This window comes from Panulirus ornatus, chromosome 14 (genome assembly GCF_036320965.1).
Source record: "Panulirus ornatus isolate Po-2019 chromosome 14, ASM3632096v1, whole genome shotgun sequence".
Classification (NCBI taxonomy): Eukaryota; Metazoa; Arthropoda; class Malacostraca; order Decapoda; family Palinuridae; genus Panulirus; species Panulirus ornatus.
Window position 1 is genome coordinate 46,223,053 of NC_092237.1, and position 26,628 is coordinate 46,249,680.

The 26,628-nt window shown below is 37.8% G+C and overlaps 1 protein-coding gene across 9 annotated transcripts in view; it reads left to right on the forward strand.

The window, feature by feature from the left end:
- LOC139753369 (orphan steroid hormone receptor 2-like) overlaps window positions 1-26,628 on the forward strand; it is a 467,590-nt gene that overhangs the window by 416,220 nt on the left and 24,742 nt on the right. For all 9 annotated transcript variants that reach the window (XM_071669765.1, XM_071669764.1, XM_071669771.1 and 6 more), the window contains 2 exons: window positions 15,927-16,169; window positions 24,967-25,088. In XM_071669765.1, coding sequence (XP_071525866.1) covers window positions 15,927-16,169; window positions 24,967-25,088 — 365 coding nt within the window. The remainder of the gene's footprint in view (window positions 1-15,926; window positions 16,170-24,966; window positions 25,089-26,628) is intronic.

The window sequence follows — 26,628 nt, forward strand, 5'->3', positions numbered from 1 at the left end:
GTGGCAAGGTTGGCACGGCCTGTTTTCAATGACATCCCATTCTCGGAGGTGTCATTTCTGGCACAGGACAACCCGTCTATACTTGTGTGGTGGGGTCTTAAGTGAATTTATGTGTTGTGTGAAATGTGTTGAACTGCTTCAACAGCAAAATTTTGAGTGATGAATTCATGATCCAGTACTGTTGCCCACAGTGTAATGTTCTATTTAACCAGTTTTTTTTTTCTGAAAGTACATTTGAATTATTTTTGAGCATTATATAGAGCATCACTTATTAAGTAGATAAACTTATCTGTTGGTCTTGTGTTCATTTGTCATTTTGAAAGTTTAGAAAAAGTTCAAGTGTGAACCTTCGAATTTCTGTAAATAATCTGTACGGACGAACTTCCCAAGAAAACTGCAGAGTAGTTTGAACTGTTAAATACATGTGACCCACCCTTCTGGTTCCCTCTTACCATATTTCCTTTACCCTGCTTTCCTAATCCACCCTTCCCTTATCAGTATCTTCCCTCTCCAGTCAGTTCAATTTGGCTAGTTATTGTAAAGTGTGCTGTACATATATCCCATCCGCCAGTGCAGTGGGATTATAGGTTACAGAGGTTCTTTACATATCCTAATGGCCAGATAGTTATAACCAGATAATTTCAAAGTTTGTTCTTTACATAACTTTGGTTATTGAGTGTTAACTCGTGCGAAAAGTACTTTGCCATTTCTCGTAGGGTATGTTTAGACCTATTTAAAAGTTTTAATTGTTTAATTAAAGACATAGTGTTCTTGTGTGTCCTCATCGGACTAATTTATCATTTTTGAATAAGTTGAACTTCCTAGAGTGCAGCTGCTGATCCTGTTACTTTCCATTAATGATTACATGATGTAGTCTGCTGTTCTTATCAGTATTTCATTTTTTCTACTTCATACATTTCATTTTGAATGGTAATGATAATGGATCTGGTAGTATCTATTTGCAACCATCATCTCCGTATCTTGTTCATTTCCCGTTTACTACCACTTATAAACTTCCGAGTAGTGTTCTCAGCAACAGCCTCTTTATCTAGTTCAAGTATCGGCACTAGATTAAATGTATTTTCTTATCGGAGACTTGTGCTTGACAATTTCTGCATCCCATCCTTCCTGTGAAGAAACAAGCCTTTAGTCTTAAACTGCCCTGTTTGGCAGTCTCTAATACTAACGATTGCGATTTGGCATCGCTTAATCCAGCGAGACATTAATGGATGTATTCTCTCTGTGTGTCTCTTAAACACAAACGAAGTGATAGAAATAGAAATGTACTTTTTTTTAACTAAAATTTGAGATGGATAGAATGAAAGTTCGTGACCTTTTAGGGAGTTTAGGGACCAGTTCACCTGAATCCTGTTGCAGGTCCCGTAACTTGCCTCACAGTCCCAGTAGTCTTGTGGCATTCAGTGTCATATTTTGTAACAAGTTTCTCTTCAGAGAGCACATTATTTCACAGTATTTTTGTTTTTTATTAATGGCATCACAAGTAATCTCTAGAAGTGGAAGAGAGGTTGTAAGTGGATAGTTTGTACTTGTATGAGTGATTTAGAAGGACACTACAGATTAATAGTTATATGAAAGACACAGGAAGGTAGTAGGGAGGGCTGTGAAGATAAGGGGTAAATGTGGGATTGCTTTAATGTAAAAGTCGCTGAAGCATAAGTAGAAATTACAACCACTTCTAGAGCATTTCTTGCAGTCGACATACTTTGATTCTGACTATTGAAAAAAATGATATGATCTCGTGTCAAAATTGTCATTGGACGTTGTGTAGGTTCTTATACAAACTAACATATTCAAGCCCACATTCATCTGTATGTGGCAGGACACCGAAGACGACATTAAAGAAGTTTCATTTTGAAAGTAAAGGTTAATAGGTGTAAGGGACGTTAGGCGGGATTTTCAAATGTGATTTCTAGCTTCACTGACTTGGTATTAGTTGTCCTCCCCGCTGCCTTGTTATTTCCATCGGAATATCAGATGGTTTTATGTATATTACTCTTCTTGATCACTTTTAGTAAATGTTGAATGTTCAATGACGTGATTTGTTTTCCAATTTCATAAGTTGCTTTTGTGTTGCTCTCCTCCCAAAGTTTTGCTTTGCTTAGGTTAGGGTACAAAAAAGAGTTAAAAAAAAAAGAAAGTTGGGGCACAAACATTCAGGTGATCCTGAGAAACTTTAGGTACTTTTAATTTTTTTCTGTCTTTAAGATTTAAAATATTTAGTCGTCATTTTCAATTATATTAAGGGAGGGTGTGTTCCTTGCTATTTCTAATGAAGTACAGGCAACTCTAACACATCCTAATCTAACTTTGTATTTAATTTCCGTGTGCTATTTTAATTGCACATTAATCAGCATATCCTTTAAAAGAAATGTTGCTGTCACTGAGATTCTTACATATTGATGTTTTGTATTGAAAAATAAGATAATTTAAGTTTTTCAGTGCAAATTAAGCCTGGATATGTTAGTTCTTGGTTCTTCCTGCCTAGAAGTAGCCAGCAAATTCAGCAAACTATAAGCCAGCTGAACTCAGCTAAGCTTAACCTAACTTAGCCTAATCTAACCTAACCCAACCCAGCTGGATCTAATCTAACCCAGCCTACTACATATTTTTTTCAATTATCTCCGTCTCTTGCATTAGTGAAGTAGCACCAGGTTTTTAAAATTCATTTTTTTTAAGAATCTCAATGAATGCACCAGATTCTCTTGATTATTGTCAAATATGTAAAGTGGCACAATAAAAGATTAATTTTTCAAACTTCAGAATAAGAATTTAAAGGAATTATGGTAATTGCAACAACTCATCTTCAATAGGAAATAGATAAGTCCTGTAATAACTATAAATACTTACTTCAGTGACCCAAGAACCCATTCTATCTTAATGAGGCTCCCACAGCAATTGAGAAGCTGGCCACTTTTGCTGGTCAGGACCATAGATCACACAATATGTTAATGTTATGTGTGCATCTATGTCCATAGAATGCAAGACAGTTGAGTAGTAGGAGTTTAGAGTCTTCATTACAGTAGTTGCATCGTGGGTGTGAAGGGTTTCGGACTGTGTAGAAATGATGTTTGTAGGGGTTATAGGAATGGGTGATGTCCAGGGCTTAGATGGGAAAGTGTGATATGTGTTGGTTTAGGGAATGTTGCTTCTGATGGGTGTATGTATGTCTGACGTGGTGCAGTTTAGACTGAGTCGGGAGGGAGGTTGCATAGTGCTTGACGAGTTAATTTTAGTTATATATGTTTTATTTGTGTCTTATTTGTTAGGAGTGGGGGATTTGTGAGTAAAGGGTACTTATGAGGCAGGGGTGAGATTTTTATTTATAATAGGGGGTTGCTGGTTAGTTATGGAGTGGTTTAGGTTGGAGGCATCTCATTCTGTTGCATAGAATTGAGTGCTTAGCAAATTGAGGTGGGATTGTTTTAGGAGGATGTGTGTTTCACTGTATAGTTGTTGAGCATTTGCAGTTGTTAGGCAGCAAGTGATTGTTGTGAGTGCACTAATTTGTGTGGTTTACAGTTTTGCTATACATGCTTTTGAGAGGATAGAAGAACAGGTAGGTGAGGCATAGTTAGGAGTGGAGCAGAACAATTGTTTATTAAGAATGTTAAAGTATGTTTTTTTTCCAAATCTGGTGCCAGTTAGTGCTCTGAGGGCAGTTGATTTATTTCTTTTGTGTTGATGTTATCAGCATGGGAAGGGAATGTCATTTATATGCTGAATGTGATGCCCAGAATGGTTGGTGTTTTGTTCAGTGGGAGTGATTGTTCATTCAAGGTGACTGGAGGGTGTAAGTTGGATATGTATATGTTTTGGGTTAAAAGAGTGTTTGAAGACTTCCATAGAAATGCAGACATTCTGCTCTGGATGAGTCATTCTTCCTTTTGTGTAATATATTGCTGCATGTTTTTTGCTGCTATTGCAGTATAAGGGCGAGGTAATGTGATTGTGTGGCCATCTGCATATGACAGAAATTTCATGTGATTTGCTAGAGGCAATACAGGGTCTTGTAGGAAGAGATCAAAGAGGATTGAGGAAAGAACCACACCTTGGATGTCCATTGTAAAGTTTAAGTGTTTTAGATGTGAAGCCTTTTTTTTGTTGTTCTGCCATGGTTTCTAGCCAGCCACTTTTTATCGTTGTTGTGGATGGTGGTGTCAAGTACCTTTTATGTAAGGATATGTTATGGGAGCATCAGGTGCTTTAATATATGTTGCCAAAATTGTGTATTTGTATATATATATTTATATATATATATATATATATATATATATATATATATATATATATATATATATATATATATTTTTTTTTTTTGCTTTGTCGCTGTCTCCCGCGTTTGCGAGGTAGCGCAAGGAAACAGACGAAAGAAATGGCCCAACCCACCCCCATACACATGTATATACATACGTCCACACACGCAAATATACATACCTACACAGCTTTCCATGGTTTACCCCAGATGCTTCACATGCCCTGATTCAATATGTATGGGAGACCAAATTGGAGGTGGAAGGATGGAGCGATAAAGATTTTGAGCTATCAGGGCCTGAACATACAGGAGGGTGAAAGGCGTGCAAGGAATAAAGTGAATTGGAATGATATGGCATACTGGGGTTGACGTGCTTTCAGTGGTTTGAACCAGGGCATGTGAAGCATCTAGGGTAACCATGGAAAGTTTTGTGGGGCCTGGATGTGGAAAGGGAGCTGTGGTTTTGGTGCATTACACATGACTGCTAGAGATTGAGTGTGAATGAATGTGGCCTTTGTTGTCTTTTCGTAGTGCTACCTCACGCGTGTGGGGGGAGGGGGGTGCCATTTCATGTGTGGCGGGGTGGCAATGGGAATGGATGAAATCATCAAGTATGAATATGTACATGTGTATATGTCTGTCTATGTAAATGTATGTATACGTTGAAATATATAGGTATGTATATGTGCATGTGTGGGCGTTTATGTATATATATGTGTATGTGGGTGGGTTGGGCCGTTCTTTCATCTGTTTCCTTGCGTTTCCTTGCGCTAGGGGAGTGGACTTAGGAGCAGATGGTGCCATGGAAGCAGAAGTGAGTCACAGGGTGGGGGAGGGGGCAAAGGTTCTGGGAGCATTGTAGAATGTGTGGAAGAAAAGAACATTATCTCGGAGAACAAAAATGGGTATATTTGAAGTTTGAAGGAATAGTGGTTCCAATAATGTTATATGGTTGTGAGGCATGGGCTATAGATAGGGTTGTGCGGAGGAGGATGGATTTTTTGGAAATGAAATGTTTGGGGACAGTATGCGGTGTGAGGTGGTTTGATCGGTTAAGTAATGAAAGGGTAAGAGAGATGTGTGGTAATAAAAAGAGTGTGGTTTAGAGAGCAGAAGAGGATGTGTTGAAATGGTTTGAACACATGAAGAGAATGAGTGAGGAAAGATTGACAAAGAGGATATATGTGTCGGAGGTGGAGGGAAGAAGTGGGAGACCAAATTGGAGGTGGAAGGATGGAATTAAAAAGATTTTGAGCAATCAGGGCATGAACATACAGGAGGGTGAAAGATGTACCCAAGGAATAGAGTGAATTGGAACAATGTGGTATACCAGTGTCACCTTGCTGTCAATGGATTGAACCAGGGCCTGTAAAGCATCTGAAGTAAACCATGGAAAGATCTGTGGGGCCTGGATTCAGAAAGGGAGCTGTGGTTTTGGTGCATTACACATGACAACTAGAGACTGAGTGTGAATAAATGTGGTCTTTATTGTTCTTTCCTGGCTCAACCTCCTTGGAGGGGAGGATACTATCTCATGTGTGGTGGGGGGCAACGGGAATGGATGAAAACAGCACGTATGAATGTGTACATATGTATATATGTCTGTATATGTATATGTGTGTATACATTGAAATGTATAGGTATGTACATGTGCATGTATGGGCTTTTATTTATATACATATGTATGTGGGTGGGTTGGGCCATTCCTTGTCTGTTTCCTTGTGCTACCTTGCTAATGCGGGAGACGTTGGCTAAGTGTAATAAAAATGATAAATGCAAAAAGTTCTCGAGTAGAAAGTGTACTTAAGATGCTAGGAAAACCACAGGAAAATGGAAAACATATTTTTAAAAACATACGTTCACCTGATTTTGTATTTTAACAGAAGTAAAGTCATTGAGGGTGACCTGTGCCTTAATCCATTTGCCTGCCCCACCCAGTAGTGACTGGTATGTTATGTTCTGGTTCTCTTCATCTGTACTCACTCTTGACAATGCACTTATGCAAAATTGCTTGACACCATATTTTCCATTTCCTTATGTTTTTACTTATATATATATATATATATATATATATATATATATATATATATATATATATATATATATATCTTTTTTTTTCTTTTAAACTATTCGCCATTTCCCGCGTTAGCGAGGTAGCGTTAAGAACAGAGGACTGGGCCTTTTTTGGAATATCCTCACCTGGCCTCCTCTGTTCCTTCTTTTGGAAAAATGAAAAAAAAAATGAGAGGGGAGGATTTCCAGCCCCCCGCTCCCTCCCCTTTTAGTCGCCTTCTACGACACGCAGGGAATACGTGGGAAGTATTCTTAATCCCCTATCCCAAGGGAAGGAACAGAGAAGGGGGCCAGGTGAGGGTATTCCCTCAAAGGCCCAGTCCTCTGTTCTTAACGCTACCTCGCTAATGCGGGAAATGGCGAATAGTTTAAAAAGAAAAATATATATATATATATATATATATATATATATATATATATATATATATATATATATATATATATATATATAGTTGTTAGAAGCAGTGAAAAGTTTTTATCGAGGATGTGAGGCAGGTGTACGTGTAGGAAGAGAGGAAAGTGATTGGTTCTCAGTGAATGTAGGTTTGCGGCAGGGGTGTGTGATGTCTCCATGGTTGTTTAATTTGTTTATGGATGGGGTTGTTAGGGAGGTGAATGCAAGAGTTTTGGAAAGAGGGGCAAGTATGAAGTCTGTTGGGGATGAGAGAGCTTGGGAAGTGAGTCAGTTGTTGTTCTCTGATGATACAGCGCTGGTGGCTGATTCATGTGAGAAACTGCAGAAGCTGGTGACTGAGTTTGGTAAAGTGTGTGAAAGAAGAAAGTTAAGAGTAAATGTGAATAAGAGCAAGGTTATTAGGCGCAGTAGGGTTGAGGGTCAAGTCAATTGGGAGGTAAGTTTGAATGGAGAAAAACTGGAGGAAGTAAAGTGTTTTAGATATCTGGGAGTGGATCTGGCAGCGGATGGAACCATGGAAGCGGAAGTGGATCATAGGGTGGGGGAGGGGCCGAAAATTCTGGGAGCCTTGAAGAATGTGTGGAAGTCGAGAACATTATCTTGGAAAGCAAAAATGGGTATGTTTGAAGGAATAGTGGTTCCAACAATGTTGTATGGTTGCGAGGCGTGGGCTATGGATAGAGTTGTGCGCAGGAGGATGGATGTGCTGGAAATGAGATGTTTGAGGACAATGTGTGGTGTGAGGTGGTTTGATCGAGTAAGTAACGTAAGGGTAAGAGAGACGTGTGGAAATAAAAAGAGCATGGTTGAGAGAGCAGAAGAGGGTGTTTTGAAATGGTTTGGGCACATGAAGAGAATGAGTGAGGAAAGATTGACCAAGAGGATATATGTGTTGGAGGTGGAGGGAACGAGGAGAAGTGGGAGACAAAATTGGAGGTGGAAAGATGGAGTGAAAAAGATTTTGTGTGATCGGGGCCTGAACATGCAGGAGGGTGAAAGGAGAGCAAGGAATAGAGTGAATTGGATCGATGTGGTATACCGGGGTTGACGTGCTGTCAGTGGATTGAATCAGGGCATGTGAAGCGTCTGGGGTAAACCATGGAAAGCTGTGTAGGTATGTATATTTGCGTGTGTGGACGTATGTATATACATGTGTATGGGGGTGGGTTGGGCCATTTCTTTCGTCTGTTTCCTTGCGCTACCTCGCAAACACAGGAGACAGCGACAAAGCAAAAAAAAAAAATATATATGTATATATATATATATATATATATATATATATATATATATTGTTATATTTAATCGCTGTCTCCCGCATCAGTGAGGTAGCACAAGGAAACAGACAAGGAATGGCTCAACCCACCTAAATACACATGTATATACATAAATACCCATACACGCACATATGCATACATATACATTTTAATATGCACATATACATACACACATTCATATATATACGCATATACATATTCACATATATACATATTCATACTTGCTGCCTTCATCCATCCCATGGCCACCATGCCACACATGAAATAGCATCCCCCCCCTCCAGCTAGGTAGTGCTAGGGAAAAAAAAAAAAGGCCACATTCATTCATGCTCAGTCTCTAGCTGTCATGTGTAATGCACCAAAACCACAGCTCCCTTTCCACATCCAGGTCCCACAGACCTTTCCATGGTTTACCCCAGATGCTTTACAGGCCCTGGTTCAATCCATTGACAGCACATCAACCCCAGTGTACCACATCGGTCCAATTCACTCTATTCCTTGCACATCTTTTATCCTCCTGTATGTTCAAGCCCCGATACTTCAAAATCTTTTTCACTCCATCCCTCCACCTTCAATTTGGTCTCCTGCTTCTCCTTCTTCCCTCCACCTCTGACACATATATCCTCTGTGTCCAAACAATTTCAACACACCCTCTTCTGCTGTCTCAACCACACTTTTTATTGCCACACATCTCTCTCACCCTTTCCTTACTTACTTGATCACACCACATATTGTCCTCAAACATTTCATTTCCAACACATCCACCCTCCTCCGCACAACCGTATCTATAGCCCATGCCTCGCAACCATATAACATTGTTGGAACCACTATTCCTTCAAACATGCCCATTTTTGCTCTCTGAGATAACATTCTTGCCTTCCACACATCCTTCAACGCTCCCAGAACCATTGCCCCCTCCCCCACCCTATGACTCGCTTCCACTTTGATGGTTCAATGTGCTGCTAAGTTCACTCCCAGATAGCTAAAACTTTTCACTTCCTCCAGTTTTTCTCTATTCAAACTTGCCTCTCAATTACTGTGTCCCTCAACCCTACTGAACCTAATAACCTTGCTCATACACATTTACTCTCAGCTTTCTTCTTTCACATACTTTTCCAAACTAAGTCACCAGCTTTTGCGGTTTCTCACCTGAATTGGCCACCAGCGCTGTATCATCAGCGAATAACAACTAACTTGCTTCCCAAGCCTTCTCATCCTCAACAGACTGTATACTTGCCCCTCTCTCCAAAACTCTCGCATTCACCATTCCATCCATAAACAAATTAAACAACCATAGGGACATCATGCACCCCTGCCACAAACCGACATTCACTGGGAACCAATCTTTTTCCTCTCTTCTTACTCGTACACATACCTTACGTCCTTGGTAAATACTTTTCACTGCTTCAAACAACTTACCTCCCACACCATATACTCTTAAAACTTTCCACAAAGCATCTCTATGTATATCCCTAGTGTAGGGGAGAAAGAGTTCTATCTACCTATTCCCTGCATGTTGTAGAAGGTGACTAAATGGGGCTGAAAACCACCCCTTCTTGTATTTCAATTTCTTAGAGGAAATAGAAGAAGGAGCTAGGTAGGGAGTGCTCATCCTCCTTGAAGGCTCAGACTGGGGTGTCTAAATATATGTGGATGTAAGATAAGAGAGGAGATATTGAATGTTAGAGGAAAAAACTCTGGATACTTTGGTTCTGAATGTAAGAAACCTCAAGGGTAAAGGGAAAGACTGGTTTGGATATGCCTTTGGAGTAAAGTCAGGGGTTGTTGAGAGAACAAGAGCTAAGGGAGTAGTAGCAGTACTATGGAAGCAGGACTCATGGGAGTGTAAAGAAGTAAGTTCTAGATCGATGTGGGTAAGATTGAAAGTGGTTGGAGAGAGATGGGAAATTTTTAGTGCTTGTGCACCTGGTTATGAGAAGAGAGATCAGGGGAAGCAAGCATTTTAGGAGCAGTTTTGATGAAAGAGACTGGGTATTAGTAATGGGTGATTTAAATGTGAAGTTAAGTACTGTGGCAGTATTCACTTTTATGAATGGAAACAGTGAAGAGCTTGTGGAGTTGTGTGCTGAGAAAAGACTTTTGACTGGGAATACAGGGTATACATGAGTAGGAGAGATGGTCAGCAGGCATTATTGGATTACATTTTGATTGATAGGCTTGTAAAATTGAGACATTTAGATGTAAATATGTTGAGAATGGTAGCTGGTAGGATGTCTGATAACTGTCTTGTGGAGGCAGGTGAAAATTTGTAGAGTTTTTTGAAAAAAAGGAAACAATGTCAGGAAGAGAGGAGTGAGAGTAAGTGAGCTTGGAAGGACACTTGTGTGAAGCAGTACCAGGAGAGATTGAGTGTAGAGTGGCAAAAAGTGAGAGTGAATGAAGTCAGGGGAGTGGGTGAGGAATGTGACAGATTTAAGGAAGCAGAGATGGTTTGTGCAAGAGATGCATGTAGCATGCGAAAGGTGGGAAGTAGGCAGACTAGAAAGGGTAGTGATTAGTGGGATGAAAAGGGAAGTTGCTAGTGAAATAGAAAATAGAGGTGTTTGGGTAGTACTTACAGAAAAGGAGTGCAGATGATTGGGAGATGTACAAGTGAAAGCAACAGGAGGTCAAGAGAAAGATGCTGGGGTTGAAAAAGAAGCCAAATGAGAGTTGGGGTGAGCAAGTATCATTAACCTTAAGCAAGAATAAAAAAGATGTTTTGGAAGGATATAGATAATATGTAAAAGCCAAGAGAAGAAATAGGAACATCAGTCAAGGGAATGAAAGAAGTGTTAACAGGTAGTGATTAAGTGAGGAAGAGTTAGTATTTTGAAGGACTGTTAGATGTAGGGCATTTTGTTCAGGATGGTATGCGAAGTGAGAGACTCTCTGAGAGTGCTTTGGTGAAAAGAGAAAATTTGGGAAAGCCTTGCATAAGATGAAATGCGGCAAGGTGGCTGGAGTGGATGGTATTGCAGTTGAATTTATGAAGAAAGGGGGTGACTGTGTTGCTGATTGGTTAGTAAGGATTATCAGAGTACGTTTGGAGCATGGTGAGGTGCCTGAAGATTGGCAGAATTGCATGTATAGTGCCATCTTATAAAGGCAAGGGGGCTAAAGATTAGTGTTCAAACTACTAAGGTATAGGTTTGTTGAGTACACATGTTAAGTTGTATGGGAGGGTATTGATTGAGAGGATGAAGGCATCAGATTAGGGGGCAGGAGTGTGGTTTCAGAAATGGTAAAGTGGATTAGGTGTTTGCTGTAAAGAATGTGTGAGAAATCCGTAGAAAATCATGAATTCTTATTTGGCATTTATGGTAAAGTTGATTAGGTGTTTGTTGTAAAGAATGTGTGAGAAATCCTTAGAAAACCATGAATTCTTATTTGGCATTTATGGATCTGGAGAAGGCATATGACAGGGTTGAAAGATGCCATTGGTAAACAAGCATTATTTGTAATGCTTGCTTACCAAAGGCATCTTGGCTACATATCTTCCTCATATATCAATTGACTGTTCTACGTCTTGTAGCTCTCCTGACGATGTCATCTTTACACAAAAGTGCACTCGGGAATATATCTTGTTTCATTTGCCTGTGTTTTTTGCGTATATGTATATATATATGTATATGTATTTTTTCTTTTTCTTTTAAACCATTCGCCATTTCCCGCGTCAGTGAGGTAGCGTTAAGAACAGTGGACTGGGCCTTTTTTGGAATATCCTCACCTGGCCCCACTCTGTTCCTTCTTTTGGAAAATTAAAAAAAAAAAAAAAAAAAAGAGAGGGGAGGATTTCCAGCCCCCCGCTCCCTCCCCTTTTAGTCGCCTTCTACGACACACAGGGAATACGTGGGAAGTATTTTTAATCCCCTATCCCAGGGATAATGTGTGTATATATATATATATATATATATATATATATATATATATATATATATATATATATATAATTTTTTTTTTTTTTTTTCTCGCTGTCTCCCGCGTTTGCGAGGTAGTGCAAGGAAACAGACAAAAGAAATGGCCCACCCACCCCCATACACATGTATATACATACGTCCACACACGCAAATATACATACCTACACAGCTTTCCATGGTTTACCCCAGACCTTCACATGCCCTGATTCAATCCACTGACAGCACGTCAACCCCGGTATACCACATCGATCCAATTCACTCTATTCCTTGCCCTCCTTTCACCCTCCTGCATGTTCAGGCCCCGATCACACAAAATCTTTTTCACTCCATCTTTTCACCTCCAATTTGGTCTCCCACTTCTCCTCGTTCCCTCCACCTCCGACACATACATCCTCTTGGTCAATCTTTCCTCACTCATTCTCTCCATGTGCGCAAACCATTTCAAAACACCCTCTTCTGCTCTCTCAACCACGCTCTTTTTATTTCCACACATCTCTCTTACCCTTACATTACTTACTCGATCAAACCACCTCACACCACACATTGTCCTCAAACATCTCATTTCCAGCACATCCATCCTCCTGTGCACAGCTCTATCTATAGCCCACGCCTCGCAGCCATACAACATTGTTGGAACCACTATTCCTTCAAACATACCCATTTTTGCTTTCCGAGATAATGTTCTCGACTTCCACACATTCTTCAAGGCTCCCAGAATTTTCGCCCCCTCCCCCACCCTATGATCCACTTCTGCTTCCATGGTTCCAACCGCTGCCAGATCCACTCCCAGATATCTAAAACACTTTACTTCCTCCAGGTTTTCTCCATTCAAACTTACCTCCCAATTGACTTGACCCTCAACCCTACTGTACCTAATAACCTTGCTCGTATTCACATTTACTCTTAACTTTCTTCTTTCACACACTTTACCAAACTCAGTCACCAGCTTCTGCAGTTTCTCACATGAATCAGCCACCAGCGCTGTATCATCAGCGAACAACAACTGACTCACTTCCCAAGCTCTCTCATCCACAACAGACTTCATACTTGCCCCTCTTTCCAAAACTCTTGCATTCACCTCCCTAACAACCCCATCCATAAACAAATTAAACAACCATGGAGACATCACACACCCCTGCCGCAAACCTACATTCACTGAGAACCAATCACTTTCCTCTCTTCCTACACGTACACATGCCTTACATCCTCGATAAAAACTTTTCACTGCTTCTAACAACTTGCCTCCCACACCATATATTCTTAATACCTTCCACAGAGCATCTCTATCAACTCTATCATATGCCTTCTCCAGATCCATAAATGCTACATACAAATCCATTTGCTTTTCTAAGTATTTCTCACATACATTCTTCAAAGCAAACATCTGATCCACACATCCTCTACCACTTCTGAAACCACACTGCTCTTCCCCGATCTGATGCTCTGTACATGCCTTCACCCTCTCAATCAATACCCTCCCATATAATTTACCAGGAATACTCAACAAAATTATACCTCTGTAATTTGAGCACTCACTCTTATCCCCTTTGCCTTTGTACGATGGCACTATGCACACATTCCGCCAATCCTCAGGCACCTCACCATGAGTCATACATACATTAAATAACCTTACCAACTAGTCAATAATACAGTCACCCCCTTTTTTAATAAATTCCACTGCAATACCATCCAAACCTGCTGCCTTGCCGGCTTTCATCTTCCGCAAAGCTTTTACTACCTCTTCTCTGTTTACCAAATCATTTTCCCTACCCCTCTGGCAGGGGGCCAGAAATCCTCCCCTCCTTGCATTTTTTAACTTTCTAAAATGGGAAACAGATATATATATATATATATATATATATATATATATATATATATATATATATATATATATATATATATATATTGCAATGCGAATAGGTGCACTTGGGAATATATCTTGTTTCATTTGCCTGTTTTTTGCGTGTGTATATATATATATATATATATATATATATATATATATATATATATATATATATATATATATTGCAATGCAAATAGGTGGAGAAATTTCCTTAAAACACTTTAATCAGTGAACTGTATTATATTTACTCATGTGTACAGTATAGCTGAATGTTAAAGTAATGAAAACTGGCATACAATTTTTCCACGAGGTATGAGTTAGTGCATGTCTCATTGAGACACAATAGTAATGGGTAATCAGGTCAACTGACTGAGGTGGTTTGGTGGCATGAATATTTAGCATGAATGACCTATTTTAAAGACATTTGGGTAACCATTATACAAGGTCAGCTATATTCAAGGTTAAATGGGTCAGCATGTCATGACTCAGAGCATTCGTACCCTTGCCTCTGCCTCGTGCAAAGCTGCGTGTCGCTACTCAGGTGGTGATCAAAGAGGTTGAAGTTTCTTGGTCCTCTAGAAAAGTTGAAATCTTGCACTTCAATTTTAGGTCATACTTGGTCCAGGTTTGGCTGTGTGATGACCTTTAATGAAGATGGATGTAATTCACTGGAGGTACTGAGCACTACCCTCTTTCCTGTCCCACTGCTCATTGTAGCTTCCCTTCAGATGATAAGCCGCATTTTTGCTTGTTTTGGATGTGCCATTGAGCATCATAAATGGCATGGCATGCATCTAAAGTTATTTGAAGGTATTGATATATTAAACTACTGGCATTCACTGAAGGTGGAAGTTAACAGAAATGCAGTGTTACAGCATGAGATGTCTCTGATCATCTTGAAGGGTGTAACAAAATTAACCCCTTCCTTTCTGATTATCTGAGAAATGACTCATGCCTAGTACAGGAGTCAACTCTGACCAACACTGCCCATCAAAGTGCACATTCAGTGTTTGGCTTTATATATTGTACATTTCACAATATTGTCCATGTCTTGATATATTAATTTCTGTTCATGGGTAGACTGATGGGACTGTGTTTGTCACAGGTTGTAACAATGATCTTTCTCTCACATCTGAAAACAACTGGAATTCTTACAAAGATAATTTTTCTTTGTCCTCAAATCTAATAAATGGAAAAGGGTAACATACATCTAGGTGCTATTGTTTCTTTAGTTTTCCTCATATGCCCCATCCTCCCTCCTCTTGAAGTACATAATTGAGGTTTTGCTGCCCTCAACACCTTTTCAGTCCTGGGATGATGGCACCACCTGTTTTGGATGAAGTGGAGAATGCAGCGGGAAGATTCAACAATCACAATTTACCAGAGTGTCATTACTTGTGGTATTGCTCCCTCAAACTCCATTTGGGAATGAACACTTAAGTCACCATTTTTTTTTTAGTTTGTGTACCTTCATTGCCTCTGTATGCACCAAAATTTCATTCCTTTGCACAGTCAGAATAATGACCAATTGGTCATTCTTGAGCTAGAATCTTGGGGTGCCTTATTTTTAATTTCCATTGTTCTTCTAAACATATCTGATGTAAGTTCAGAGGATTTTATTCAAAATCATCTAAGTTCATATTAATCAAAGTAGGTTATAATTCATTATGGCATTAATAAAAAGACCATTACAGTCATTTAGTGATTTGTAAATATTCTCCGTTGTTTGTATGATGTGATAGAATATCCATTGTATAGGAGTAATTAAAGAATCTTGTTAAAATATAGCTACTATATGTGAGCACAGTATGGTAACTTACAGCTTAGTGTACATGTACAGTATCAGATGTCACTGCACAGTATTGTAGATGAAGACATTAAGCCTTGGTTCCTCATTTTAAGATTGTTGAAATTGCTGTAAATAATGAAGATTCTATACAGTAATTGCATTTATGGAAAATAGCCATACTGATATTTTATTGTATCAATAGAAGGATAGTTTTTTAATCAACTCATTTTGCTGTAAAGTTTATTAAAAAAAGTTAAGTTGAGCAGGTTTATTTTGATACATTGAAATTAACCGTGCTCCTTTTCTTCCATCCCAACTCTTCGGCTACCCAAACAGCAGTCCAATCAGAACGAAAACCTAATAGCTTTTTAGGTGCTGGAGATCGACAAGAAAAAGAAGGAAGTCCACCATTATCAATAAATCCAATAGCAGGCTTCGAGTCTCCAACGTTGAGTTCCAGCAAGACTCCTGTTGTGGGTAAGGATATTCCCTCTCAACCACCCACCAGCTTGGCTGAACTTCATCTACAAATGGCAAAGGCCTTTGAGGGAGCTTTCAATATGGAACCCAGAGAAGCAGGTATTGATGTTAATTGCTACAATCCAAAGTTATCAAAATTCTGGATGGATGAGGAAATGTTTTAGAAACATGTGACTGAAACATCCTTGAAATAATTACTATCATTTAAGGTGGAAACTTTTTGTATGAATAATAATTGCCAATTGTATGCACATTGCATAGCTTGAGTACTTTCGGTTGGGACGGATACATTTGAAACAAACTGTGTTTAGAACCATTTCAGTTACATGGGTCTATTTCTTTATGATATGTTTCCAAGAAAGATTACCATAGAGATTGAAATGATACCAATTACTTTACTTATATTGATAGAGTAAGGGGTTGCAAAAAGTCTGCAAAGGAAATAAGCTGAAGATTTCTAAGATACAATTTGGAAGAAATTTGGTTTTGGAAATGGTGACTTTGAATAAATTACATATGATCTGCTAAGAAATGTCCAAATCCAAAATTAGGAAATTACCTGAATTACATTGTATCCTTTCAAACCAGACTCGCTTGCTTACAGGATCTCACATAACCCAGACTTTTGAAGATCTGCTGGTGTCCAGGATTTGTCTAGGTTGTAGGAGAGAGAGAAAAGAAAACCACTCTGGGTTGTAGGCATTTTGTCTGAGTGGTACATTTAACATTGCATAGTTTTTCTCCCCAGACCGAGAATGCATCCTAAGCCCAGCCCGGATAGTCTAGGTCTAGGAAGTTATAAAAATTTCTCCCAATGCCTAGAATAAGTTCCAAATCTCACATTCACTCTGAGGCAAGAAATGTAACTTGTAAATGATGAGTAGTGATACTTAATTGGTTAAACAAAGGTGAATTGTGGACAAAGGGAAGGAAAAAGGTTGAAGAGAGGACAGAACCATAAGGAACACCTTAGTTGATAAGACAGAAGGTAGATGTCAGTCCATCAATGATTACAACAATGGACAGATTGGAAAAAGAAAAAAGGAGGAAAGTTTCAAGGGCAAGAGAGGGAAGCTAAAGGAGAGAATTACAGTAATTGGAGATATGCTAAAACTTACCAGTGTTTTTAAGAAAGACCAGTATGAGTTTGCTATGAATATCACTAGTAAATCCTACATGCCGGTGATTAAAAACAAACTTTGATATTCAAGGTTTTATACACATTGCCTTAGGAGTCCCCTTTATCCCTATGAGACTCCTGCAGCCTTCAACAAGCTGATATTTATTGATAACCGTAAGGAAAATTAGACAAGTCCCAAGTGCCCTTTTGTGTATTATATCTTCAGATGAGACTAAAAATAAGGTAGAGGATCACTTTACAATCAATCAGCATATATAAGAAAAGAAGATGTACTGTTTCCATTCAAATGCTTGTGGCTTCTGATAAATGAATCTGGCACCACACCTGTCACCATGCTGACTCCCAAAAGCCACATGCATATGAACAGAAACCACATTTTCTCTTGCCACATTATATTTGAGCTGTGCAGTGATCCTCTGAATTATTCTTAGTCTCCCTTGAAGATATAATACACAAAAGTGCACTTGTCTCAATTTTTCTTGTGGTTACCATGGAAAAAGAGCCTATTAGAGAAGGATGCTGAAACCAGCTAGAAAATGAAAGCTAAGAAATTACTACTGTAAGATAGAGGGAGGAGCAGGGAAAGTGTGAAAAGAGTGATATGGATGTGGCAAAAGACAACCCAAAACTTTTCCATAAGTTCATCGAGAGAGCAGCTGATCAGGCTAAGGGACTTTGAGTAAAGAAATTTAGGATGATGAGGAAATATGTGGAGGTTGAGTGATGTTCAGAATTGTTTTTACAATAGAGGACAAGGGAGACTTGATAAGAATTTTCAAGTTTCTTCAAAATTGGAAATGTGTGGTGAGTAAGCAGATATAGCACAGAACTATGTAAGAAACTAGCTGCAAAAGGCATGCAGAAATGTTTCTGCAGTAGCAGTTATATTTATGTGATACAAGCAAAGAGAGCAAACTGTATATGCAACTATATTAAGAAATTTTCAAAGATTTCTGATGGAAAAGAAAGTGCAAGGGATGAACACTATGGGTATATGACTCCCATCATGTATAGTACAAATAAGAAATCACACAAGAAGACAGCAGTATTAGAAAGATGTAGATCAACAGGATGATAATCATAATGGTTGGAAGGAAGGTGGAGGATGTGAAAAAACAAAGAAAATATATTTAACAAAGATAGATTATTATAAGTAAAAGAGAGAGAGAGAGAGAAAGAGGGGTGAGTGCATAGTGATCATTGATGTCTTACAGAATTAGGCATAGATAGATTGCAGTAATTATTAAAAGAACATATTACTACAAAGAAAAGCTGAACAGCTGTGTCAAAGGAAGAATAAATAGAGAAGAAAGAAATTTAAGGAATGTTGTGGATAGGGAAGGAGATGACTGGGGAAGGGTTAGAGAAGGGAAAGCTGAAAGGAAGGGGGAGGTATGTTGAGAGTGTGGTGGGAGGGTGAGGAGAGCACGGAGGCAAGGATGCAAGAGGAAAGCAGGAGGTGAAAAAGAGCGTGAGCTTGTTGCAAGGTAGGTCCTGGCTGATGAATGAAAGAAATCGCAATGGTGTCATAAGTTGACGGAATTCACAGTGAAGCAGAATGGAGAGAGGTATGAGAGAACACATGTTCAGAGGTAGGAGAAGCTTATGTAAACTAAGAAGACTGGTACTGGCAACATCACTCCCTATTGTGTTTTAATGAATTAATGTTGCTTGTTAGTTACACATCTACTCTGAATATAACATTTAAAACGTAAGATACGAAATTTGTGGCATAGAAATTAGGAATTAAGCAATGTGGAAATGCTAGCAGCCATGGAATGACTTACATCGGAAGAGAAGAGGGAAGAAGTAATAGCATTCAGTTTTCTGAACAGATTTGATAAATTAGATGAGCGATTTTCCAAAGTCAGGGATGGAAGTTTGATGTGAGGACATACTATAACTTCAGAAATAGGCATCACAAATGTCAGCCTACCTCCTGTAAATTATATGAAAAGGTACAAAGCCAAATTGGTTAAGATACGACACAGTGGAAGGAGGCCTGATCATAGCTTTCATTTCATAGGGAACAAAGTATAAGAATTTATAAAAAAAAGTGTGTTAATATAACACCCAGCTTATAACCAGAACACCAGATTATGAGAATTGTTAAAAGGGCAAAATAGTAGATGTTTGAAAATAAAGTTGAAGTAAAATGCAGGGATACAGAAATTATTAAAAAAGTGCAGAATACATTAGGCACAGTATCACCAGTTTAGCTACCTTCATTGAGGGAACAAAAAAGATCAAATAAGGAAGGTTTAGTGTATGCAACAATGATTATACCTGAACTAAGGGAGCTGAGTTACATAAACTATCACTTAAGTATTTGTTCATGATCAAAAAAGGAAGAAAGAGGAGAGATACACTTACATATCTTAAGTCTCTTAATAGTGTAGACAAATTGTGTAGAATAATGAGAAAAGTTGGATGTGTGATTTCATTAATGATAATTGGATAGGATGATGACCACATCCAGATAAATTAACAAAGGGAATATATGAAAGAAATTGAGTAAGACATAGGAGATACTGTAGATTTGAAAAATAGGTGAGTATGTTAAGGAAAACAGTGGAAACTCTGTAAAATTTTACCTACAGAATGGAACATTGTTGGTAAGTGATTGTAAGGATGGCAGAGAAACTTAATCACTAAAATGTGGATAGGTATTGTGTATGAGAGAAACCTAGATTAGAGAGAGAAGAAGGCAAGGGAGATAACCATGAAGCATTCATCAAGACAAAGAGTAAAGGAAAAATATGAAAGTAGGGTAAGAAAAACTACTAGAGAGAAGATGTAAAAGATGCATTATCAGAAAGACAAGGTAATTGTAGTAATTGTAAAAGGGGAAGACCTTTAGAAAAGGATTACCATTAGAATGGAGCTTAGTAGGTAAATGGTTTTAAGGTAGGCAAAGAAACTTGTTTATCATGAAAATGGTGGTTGGACATTTTGTAAGAAAGAGATTAAAAGTAGTGAAAAGAAAGAACGGGAGATGATGAGGCAAAAAGTGAGAAACATTGAATTAAGCCTTGAGAGCTGATTACTTGCATCAATAAAAGGAAAATACTAGATATTCTAAGGTTTGGGAGATAAGAGCATAGAGAAATGTGTATGAATACAAATTGATTGGGGTTTAGTAGCATGAAACTGTAGTTGAGAGTTTCCACAAGAGAAATCTGACCAGATATTATTGGAGTGGTTGAGACAAAACTTTTGCAGTTGTTGGGACCACATGATATATATCCTGGAGGTAAGGCAGTAATGAGGACTTAGAAAGAAAATAGAGGAAGAGGCCTGCTTTTTTTGGTAAAAAAAGAATTTAGTTATTGGTTTTTGTCAGTCTTTTCAGAGTTGATAATGGGGAAAGCAACCATACGAAAAATTTATTGTGCTTTTTTTTTTAAATCCTTGCAAAAGATATGATAAACTGGGACAAAATTCTCCTAAAAGATTTGAAGGACCAGAACAAATAATCAGTAATCATTAAAGGCAAAATTGTGATAGAGCAAGAAGCACTTATACAAACTTGTTATGGTGGTATAAAAGTTCAGATGGTGGGAGAATTCACAAAGAAATTGACAAGGAACTGGGTTCTCTCAGATGAATAGAGTGGTAAAGATGGAAAACTTTAGAATGGCATGTGGAAAACTTTTTATCCCCACCTGTTACTGAACACAAGAATCAGAGGTACAGATACATCTTTAGGACCTTATATTCGTATACAGTAGCCTAGATAAAGAAAACAGACATGATACTCCATTTGAAAAAATGTTTTGGTATGTAAAGTATAATGAAATTAGTGAGGAAACCAAATCCCAAAAGGAGATATGAAGGAAGTAACTGCAAACAGCTAAATCATTTCAAATCAGATTGTGAACTAGGAAATAGTGTTTCACAGTCAGTATATGGAACAGTGCTACAAGAGTTTTTGTAAAGTGATAAAAGGGAGTTAGAGTGAGAGGATCAGAGAAGAGAGTAGTAGTTCAATAAATGTTCAGAAGCTTATAAAACATGGATGCACTGTATTATAGAAAAGATTTGCAAGATAAATCCACCAGATGACATTTGAATGATTTGAAAAACAAGAAATGAGTGCAGTAGAATAAGGAGGAGCAAAGAAAGTCAGAAAAAGCAAAAATTGTGGTAAAGGTAAGTGATAATCTGACAGAAATTTTTGAGAACCAAATTGTTATTAAAAGATCAAATAATATTTCTGAAGGATGTAGTAGGAAGATTGTTAAAAAAAAAAAAACTTTTCAAGGAGCTGAAGGTAAAGTTACAGACTGTATTAAAAAATGTTACTCTCAGTGCTCAGGAGATAGAATGGGGAAGAAATCTTAGAAAACGTAGAGGTCATAAGACAGAATACTACAAGTAGGCTGTTGAGGGATTTTGATCCATATAAAACCCATAGACCTGATCAAACCTCCTCACATGTATTTAAAGAATAACAACAGACCACTTGAACTGCTTTTTAGAAAATGAATGAAAGATGTTTTAGTGCCAAAGAGGTTGGATGAAAGTGAATGTGCCTACTAATGTTTTTAATTAAAAAATTAAGAAATATATTGAATTTTAGGCTAGTATCTCTGATGAGCATGATCCATAAAACTGCTAAGATAACCAGAAAGAAGACTGATAATTTACATAGGGGAAACTTCTTGAGTGAACAGCAGCATGGGTTCAAAGGACGAGATATGATGAATATTCGTGGACTTCTTTGGTAGGGTGGCTTCTAGCTCAGAAAAAAAAAGACAAATAGATAGACTTAGTGTTCTTCTATTGCCAAAAGACATTTGATATTGTCTTATTAGAAAGAATGGAAAAGAAATAAATTTGAGATATGTTAGACCTTACAAAATACATTGTATCTGAAATGAGAGATATTGATTATAGAGAAAGAATTAAAACCACTGAATTGCTTAAATTGGAAGAGATAAGGTAGGGGAAGGATGCAGTTATAATCTTCAGATTCTAAATTTATTTTATAAGGTGGCTATTGATTACATATTATGTAAAATTTAAATGTTATCACAAGAAGACTCGCCAAAAATCTGAGAAGTGAAAAAATTTCTCAGTAGTAATTGTGATGAATGATTAGAACAGCTCAAGTGAAGAAACAGTGTATTATAAAGGTGATAAAAGGTCTTAAAAGTTATATAACAGTAAAGAGGGCTTGAGAGATGAGGCTTCGCGATTGAAGAATTCCTTCTATGCACCATACATCTAAATGATTACACAGCACACATATTGGTTAACATTTTTATGAGACAATTCATATAACCTCTTGAGGGCACACAAAGAAACTGTTAGAAGTGAATTAAGAAAGATATAAAGGAATTCTTCCACAGGAACTGACTGGTCATGTAATGGAGTAAGGCAAGAAACTGTATGTAATGAGTATTGGAATGCATAAAAAGCTGTACATTAGTAAGGTAAGGTTAAAAGGCTGGGACTCCATGCTTGTAAAACTCCTCCATGACTCTGCACAAGCGTAATTCCTGTACACAAATGTTGTTTTCAAAGTTACTATTTTTCATTTTGATGAAAGAAGTTATCAGAATTTCAAGTATACAGTAACTTTAGCCATCCATCAGAATTTATCCGAATCTGATAACTATTGTTTTCCATCAAAAGTCTTATCACATTTTTGGATCGGTAACTAGAACTTCTTATTGGTCATTCATGAGTTCGGTCTTGGAGGTACCATTCTTCAAGCAATTATATTCCCCTTGGTTTAAATTGTCAAAGTGGCTTTTTGTCAGAAAAAAATAGGTCATTCCTTCAGAGTGTCACCTAAAAACAGTGCAAGGGCATTGATAAGTTCATCTAGAATTATTATAAAGTAGAAGCATATAGTGTTAACTTCAGCAGAATATTAACATATGAAATACATTGAAAAAGGTAAGCCTGAGTCCAGATTATTCTGAGTTTAACTTGGGTAAGACAAATTCATGGAAGCTTCACCTAACATACACCTGTGTTACAAAACCTTAAGCATCTTTTCTGGTAAGTATATGCATTGTACAGCACTGTATTGTATCTATAAACAGTATTAAGAGGTGGTTGGTAGGCAGCCACCGACCAGGAAGATGTATTACTGATACTACCAGCCTGGGTGTCATTAGGGTTAATGATGGCTATGTAGTGAGCCAGCATTTTAGTGGTTGTCAGGTTGCACACCTCTGACCCAGGTAGCTGGGTTTTTTTTCCCACACATGGACTGTTGGCATTCTGTCCACAGACACACAATCTCATTCATGTCACTCGTAACATTTGACAACACTTAACTCACACAACGCATTCTTTGTAACTAGATTTTCCTGCAGTGAGCACTCTGTGCAAGCCCTGCCTTTTGGCAGAATGATAGGAGTAACATATAAAAGTAGTAGGTAAGAACATTAGACAGGAGTATTAGGTAAATAGGAATGTTAGGTGGGAGCATTAGCTATAATTAGTAGGTTGGAATATTAGACACTTTGAGTAGAAGTAGATGGTAGGAACATGAAGTAGAAGCCTCAGGAAACACTGCACTTGAGTTGCTGGTTAAGGGCAAGACACTAAAGGCTAAGAAGTAGCACTGGAGATCACCATTTATAGAGACACTCGTGCCATAGCCATCCCCTTGAGGGAGCTCTTGGAGAGAATGGACATCAAAGATATTGATAGATACATTGATAGTACAATATTGCATAACTAATTGATTTTGAATCCTTTAATATTTTTTTTCTTATTCTTAGTACAATATAATCAAAAACATCTTTGTAATTACTTTTCCTGTTGAAAAACTTGCTGCAGGCCCTAGAGGAGTTGGATATAATTGGTCTTTCAATTGCATCGTGTATATTGGAATGGACCAATGTAGTTGAATGATGAGTATGGTTTAGAGAGTCCATTGCAGTGTGGGAAAAAGAATTTATCAAAATACTTTTTATCCTCTATGAAGTGATAGATCAACATTATGAATTAGGAGAAAATACGTGGAAAGATATGCAGAAACACCACTAGGAAAAGGTAACACAAGAATTGTGAATGCTGTCATGTATTACCTCATCTTCAGTGACATGTTTGTTGTGATATGATTTTCTGCATCATATGAATATCTTTGTTTTTGCCTGGTCATCTATTGAGTGAGGGGTGGAGTGGGAATGTAGTTGATACTTCTAACAGTTTTTGATAATAGAAAAGAATGTGATGTTTCTTTCTTTCTCTTGAACTTGTTTTCAGTGCATAGACAGAGCACTGATTTTGAATATCATGAATTTATTTACTGTAGATACACAAAAACGAGTTGGTGCATCGAACAATGTAGGCTGCATTCCTTCAGAGAGAGTAATCAGTTGATGGCTGCTGTTTAAGCTTATCTTGTAGACAGATTCCACTAACATCTTGAATTTGTGTAGGTACATAAACAATGATTAACCTTTCATAACAAAGAATTCTTAGTGTTTATCAAGTAAACACTCATATTTGGAAGGGTATTTTTTTTCAGATGCATTTGGGATTATTTTTCAAATTTTAGAGAACTTATTTAATGTTTATTTTCATTTTATGCGGACAACAGAAGATTTTGAGTATCTGAAAATTTGTTCAGTGAAAATGGAATGAATTATCAGTTTTTCTCCAATAACCTGTGACTGTTGTTGAATGCTTATGTAGGATAAGACTATTAAAGTTATCTGATAACTGTTTAGAAAACTTCAAGAAGACTTGGTTGGCACTTTATGAAACTAACCATAATTTCAATTTTAGAATGGCATGAGACAAGTAATGGTGATGCACGACGGGAAGATGATTCTCCAGCAACAAATGGCGATGGTGACAGACATGCAAATGAGAAACAAGTTAAAAGGGCCTTAGAAAACTTATCAAAAGTAAGTTTATGAGTTACATAGAATTGTTGACCACTTTAATGGTGTACAGATGAAGAGGATGCTGAAAGAGAATGTGAATGAAATGAAGATGCTAGAGGGAAGGAAAGTTGCAGTGTAATAGCAGTGCGAAATGTGGCAAATTTGAAGTTGTTAAAGAGTTTAGATATTTGATAGTAGAGTTAAGATTTTCTCCTTCATACTCAGTCGCTGTTTCCCACATTGGTGAGGTAGTACCAGGAACAGATGAAGAAGGGCTGATATTGATGGGACTAATTTACCTTCAAATATACCCATTTTTGCCCTCCCAGATAACGATCACTCTTTCCAGAACCTTCACCCCATCGCCCACCCTATGACTCTCTTCTGCTTTCATAGTTCCATTCACTGCTGTGTCCACTCCCAGGCATTGAAAACACTTCACTTCCTCCAATTTTTCTTCATTCAAGTTCGCACCCCAACCTAACTTGTCCTTCAACCCTACTAAACACCAAAACCTTGCTTTTATTCACATTTACTCTCAACTTTCTCCTTTCACACACTCTTCTCAACTTGGCACCAACTTCTGCAGTTTCTCTCTGAACTCTGCCACCAGCACTTTATTATCAGCAAGCAACAACTGCTTCACTTCCCAGATCCTGTCATCCCTGAATTAAATGCATAGTAGTGCAAGGGAGAACAGATTGGAAATGCACTGAAATCTCAGAAGAGTAGAAAATATTTAATGCTATCTGAGCTAGAAGTTTGGTTGAAGGAACACTTTTCCCATCTCTAATGTATGAATGAGAAACCCAAGTTTATGTAGCTCAAAATAAGTTATAAGTAAAATTAATAGAGATTGGTAATGTGTGTAGCATAGTTGGAATTAAGAGGATATAGTGAGGAATGTGACTCAGAAGGATATGTGGTGTGAAGAAATCATGATAGATTTTTTTTTTAGGATGTTATGTTTATTTAGAAAATACGGCAGATGATATGATGGTCAAGAAGATATACTTTAGTATTGTCAGGAGTACACCAAAGATGGATAGATACCATGAGTGGATAAAGTAAGGTGAGAGATATTTCAAATCAGGATACTAGAGAACTTATTTGGAACCATATGAAATGGAAACATAGAAGTGAGTAGAGGTGGCATGATTAGAGACATAATTCTAACTAGATGAATTGCCTTACTTTGCAAAGTCATATATTAAGAAGTACATATACTGTATAAGGGTGGAAGTTCATGTTTCAATTTAACATATTAGGCATGGGTTGAAGATATGTTTCAGTAATTTGATGTCTGTATGTGCTGGACCTGATCCACCTGGTATAAATTGGAATGGAGTTGAGGATAATTGAAATTTGAATAGTTTATAGTTATGGACAGTGCTTGAGTTGTATATAAGGTTATTTTCATTCCCATGATGTAGCGTTAAATGTAGTCTAGACACTTGGTATAACACAGAGGCTCTCCAAGAACATAATTCAATGAATAAATCCCAGTATCCCTTTTCTCATCTTGAGTAAAATGTCTTATAGGTGCAGATGAAGAGCATTT